We start from the raw sequence: 4,612 nt of genomic DNA, 5'->3' as shown, positions 1-4,612 counted from the left end.
CATGCTAGCCATGAGTACCTGTCTTTTCTTGACGTCCAGACGCCCACCTGCCCTCCTTCAGCTCCTCTCATCCTTCTGGCTGCTTCCTGAGCTGCGATCTCAGATGCCTTGTGCTGTGGTCAATGCCATAGCCGCAGAAACACAGCAGTCATGTTTTGTAAGCAGTCATGTTATTGTAGACTCACAGGACGTTGCAAAAATAGTATGAAAGGTCCCGTGTGCCCTTCATCCCGCTTCCCCCAATGGCAGCATCTTACTGGACGTCACAGGAAATTAACCAGATTGGAGACCTTAACCCGATTTCACCAACCGGTCATTTTTCAGGCTTTTTTAATAGCCATGCCCGTTCATGAAGGGTTCTGATATCTAGCTGACCAAGGAATAGAGTTCCTTGTCCAGAACCAGTGGAGGGGCTGAAATAAAAGCGATGCCTTTCAGCTCCTACTGGAAACCTCATAAATGAGAATCATGAAAATATAAAAAACTCTTACGATATTATGACATTGCTCTTGGTACTTTATAGATATTTAATTCATTTAGTTCTTACAGAAGCCTCAGAGGGTAGATACTCTTATTATCATCTCAAGATTACCAATGAGGAAGGAGAGGCACAGAGAGGTTAAGTGACCCACCCCAAGTCACTCAGCAGTAAGGAGGGGTGCCAGAATCCGAGTCAGGCAGCCTGGCTATGCCCTTTTACCTCCGTTAAACCTGTGTTTCTCAGCCAGGGGTGCACACAACCTCTGGGGTCACAGGGTGGACAGCCAGGGATGGGGAAAACAAAAGCACAGGCTACAGGTAGTGGCAGCTTTGAGGAGGGTAGAATATCTATTATTGCAACAAAGGAAGCCATAAGAAGGATTAGAGTGCAAAATTCTGGGAAACCTTTAGGATTTAATATGGGATTGAACATACCTTTTGCCTTGACCATGGGCCATTCTGACCACAGTCCCTGCCTCCTTCAGGAGCAATACTAGGCCATTAGGACTCTCCGTGGAAGACTGGGGTGGTCCTGCCTTAGGTCACTGTCCAAGCGTAGACTTCCTCTTCTTCCTAATAAGTTCATCAGATCGAAGAGTAAGAAAGCAGGTTTGTGAGTGATTTTCTCTCCTGGACACTGGAGAAGGTGCCCCCAGTGCATGCTGGAGAAGGCTTCCCGGCATCCAGGACCTCCACACATAGCAGAAAAGGGCGCCCTCCGTGACGAGAACAAGAGGAATGCTTCCAGACCTTTGCTGGCAGTGGCTCGGCAAGCAGAGCGTGGGCTGACGTAGTCCCTGCTCGTCTGTCACTCCGGTGCACCTCGGTACAGCCACAGCCTGAACAACTGTACAGGGAGGTCCTGTGCTTCTGTTCCATGTGGTGCCATGGGGAAATGGCGTGTCCCTGTGCTACCGGCCGTCTTGCGGCCACTGGTTTTGCCACCTGACTGCATGTCTGACGAGGAGGGATCACCAGAGGGAGGCACCCGGGATACCTCCTCAGCCCATGCACACACCAGGGCCAAGCAAGCAAGGCCGCTAGCCAGACCCAGTGGAGACTGAGTCCATAGAATCCCCTGTCCCCTCTGCCCCCAGCCTTCTGTTCATTTATTGCAACCTGACCTCACATTAGTGGATGAAAAACCCATAGTTTTACCCACTTCGGACACACAGTGATCATGATAGTTGCTGTTTCTTGAGCACCTGCTGTGTGTCATATGGTTTTTTTGTGTTTGCGTGTGAAGGACGCCAGCTTATTTAATCGTAGCCATGTCTCTATGAGAGGTGGTTATAATCCCCGTTTCGCACAAGAGGCATCTGAGATTGAGCGAAGTCAGTGACCTGCCTGAGGGCACACAGCTTCCAGGTCCTGAAACAGATCGTGTTCCACCACATGGTCTGTGCACGAGCATCTATGCGTCTGCATAGACTTACATCTCCCAGCTGGGGGTCCTGAGGAAACCACACCGGATGGAAAAAAAGCCACAAGATACATGGCGAAGAGACTGAAAGCTCTCCTTTATGACTCAGAAACCTCGGAAAACATTTGTATGAAATGTCTTCAGTGAGATGCCTGTAAGCCTGATTCAGGGAGCAGCCCCAGTGCTCACCTGCCAGGAACGGTGTTCCTTCACCTAAGCCACAAGGGAAAAAGCTTTCACAGTCAGGGAATGTCAGGCAGAAAATGAGGGAGAGAGAAGGCTGAGGCCCTTGTCTGAAAGAGGCCAGTCCTCACGGAGGCCAAAAGGGAGATGGGAGGGGGTCTTACCATCTGAGATACTTGGGGGAGGATTTTACGACTGCTTACCATCCTGTATTTTTTTTTTTCAACGTTTTTTATTTATTTTTGGGACAGAGAGAGACAGAGCATGAACGGGGGAGGGGCAGAGAGAGAGGGAGACACAGAATCGGAAACAGGCTCCAGGCTCCGAGCCATCAGCCCAGAGCCTGACGCGGGGCTCGAACTCACGGACCGCGAGATCGTGACCTGGCTGAAGTCAGACGCTTAACCGACTGCGCCACCCAGGCGCCCCTACCATCCTGTATTTTTTAGAGATCTGTGAATTTCAGAATGTTCTTAGGCTCAGAAACAGGCATACTATCTCCGTATCTGGAGTGGGGACATCACCATAGTTACTCTGTCTCACAAACTCTTCCATTAAATGCCTCTCACATCAATGGATTCTTGTATTGACATCTCTTTGCAATCAAAGAAGCTCTGAATTGTCTTCCCCGGGAAAATCATTTTCATTTTGATCAAGAACCATCATCTTTGTTAACTGTTTTTTTTTTTTTCTCCTCTTACCATGTCCAGAAGAAGTAGGACAATAAATTATTTTTTCATTCTGTTTTTTTTAATTTTTTTTTTAACGTTTATTTATTTTTGAGACAGAGAGAGACAGAGCATGAACGGGGGAGGGTCAGAGAGAGGGAGACACAGAATTGAAACAGGCTCCGGGCTCTGAGCTGTCAGCACAGGGGCCCAATGCGGGGCTCGAACTCACGGACCGCGAGATCGTGACCTGAGCCGAAGTCGGACGCTTAACCGACTGAGCCACCCAGGCGCCCCTATTTTTTCATTCTTAAATACCATTTTAATTTCCTCTTGTGCACAAGCAGCAAAAGGAGCCATCTCTGCCTGTTTTGGTAAAGAAAAAGAGGCGGGAACAAGTGGTAAGTTAGAACAGCCCTGCAAACCATCTAAGTCATCCTGTGTCTCGGAATAAACAATGGCTCCATACCAACTGGCTGGAAGAGAAGTCTGGATAAGCCAGTGGGTCTGAAAGTATGTCCGTGGTTTCTTCTAGAAACCCACCCCTCTCCACAGAGGCACCCTAACCTCAAAAGCGCTTCCCAACAGCGAGCACCCAGTACCCACGCCCGCCCACCCCAGCCCTCTTGCCACAGAGGTTGGGGCGACTAGAAGGCAGAGCCCAGTCCTTTTTCTGGGACATGATGGATCTCCTTACGGAGCCATAAGCTGGATTTCTGCATTAACCGTGCCAGGCCAGGCGGATCTGAAGACATTACACTCGCTCCTGCCTCGAATGGCAGTTTTGTAATCTTGGCTCGGAAGGAACCGTTTCACGGCGGTGGCAGAGTTCAAGTGTTTTAAGGAAATTCGGGGGGAGTACTGAAAGCTGGTCCATCTCAGAGTGTCTGGTTTCTGTTGTGCTCTGTGGAAAAAAGCAGTCTCCAATCAGGGACAAAGAGAAAATCTTGACGATTTCTAGTGTGATATTGTGAAGATAGTCACTCACGGGAAACCTGGGTCCCCCTGGTGAAACTTTCAGGACCCTGCACGCTGTCGGCCGTGAATGTGTCGAGCAGGCTGGTCCCTCGGGTCTTCCTGTGAAAGAGCAGCATCCCCTTCAGAACCTACCAGAAAGTCCTTCAGACCGTCACTCTCAAAAGCCACCGCACGCACTCTGAAAGCCCACTGGGAGGGAACCCAGCCTGGGGGACTGACAGGTATCCGTTCTTTCCCACCGCGAAATGGCTCCGTAGCTGGAATTTTGTCTTTGCAGAGTTATTCTGGGGGGTCTTGGAAGGTTGGCTGGAGGTGCGCCATAAATTCATAAATGGCGGGGAAGTGCTTCCCCTAATAACAGGCGAGCTTAGGTAGTCGATGTGGCATGGTGTGGTTTGGTACAGTTCTTCCACCGGGCGAGGCCAAGTTCAACTTTGCAAGTAGGGTCTCTCTTTCATTCCTCACAGCCAGACAAGGAAGCCAAGCCCCACCTCATTTGGGACGTAACCATATCATCAAACTTTTAACTCTCTCCGGAAGCTAAATCCATACCCTGGGAATACTCAAATAGGATTCTGGAAGCTTGTTCCACAAGGGGAATTCCCAAACTGTTGGAGCAGTGCTAGCATTTTAGTAATGTGAGCACCATCCCCCAAGTGGGCTTCTCTGGAAGACCATTATCACTTGGGTATGCATTTTCCAGTGTGTTTATAGTCCCCCTGTGCTCCGTGGGTATGCTGTCGATCATATAAAACAGGGCTGGGGGAGGCAGCATCGAGCCCTCGCTGCTGCGCCTGAGCCCCTGCCTCCTATGCCCACAGTCTGGAATCAATCTTTCTTTTCTTTCTTTCTTTCTTTCTTTCTTTCTTTCTTTCTTTCT

At 49.6% G+C, this 4,612-nt stretch overlaps 1 protein-coding gene across 1 annotated transcript in view; it reads left to right on the top strand.

Moving 5' to 3' along the window:
- The first annotated feature begins 4,117 nt into the window (after positions 1–4,117).
- Positions 4,118–4,612, top strand: part of SLC35F3 (solute carrier family 35 member F3) — a 73,236-nt gene continuing 72,741 nt past the window's right edge. The window contains exon 1 of the mRNA XM_049645981.1: positions 4,118–4,172. Within this exon, the coding sequence (XP_049501938.1) occupies positions 4,118–4,172 (55 nt within the window). The remainder of the gene's footprint in view (positions 4,173–4,612) is intronic.

Source organism: Panthera uncia, chromosome D2 (genome assembly GCF_023721935.1).
Source record: "Panthera uncia isolate 11264 chromosome D2, Puncia_PCG_1.0, whole genome shotgun sequence".
NCBI classification, from domain to species: domain Eukaryota; kingdom Metazoa; phylum Chordata; class Mammalia; order Carnivora; family Felidae; genus Panthera; species Panthera uncia.
This window is presented reverse-complemented; position numbering and strand designations above follow the sequence as displayed.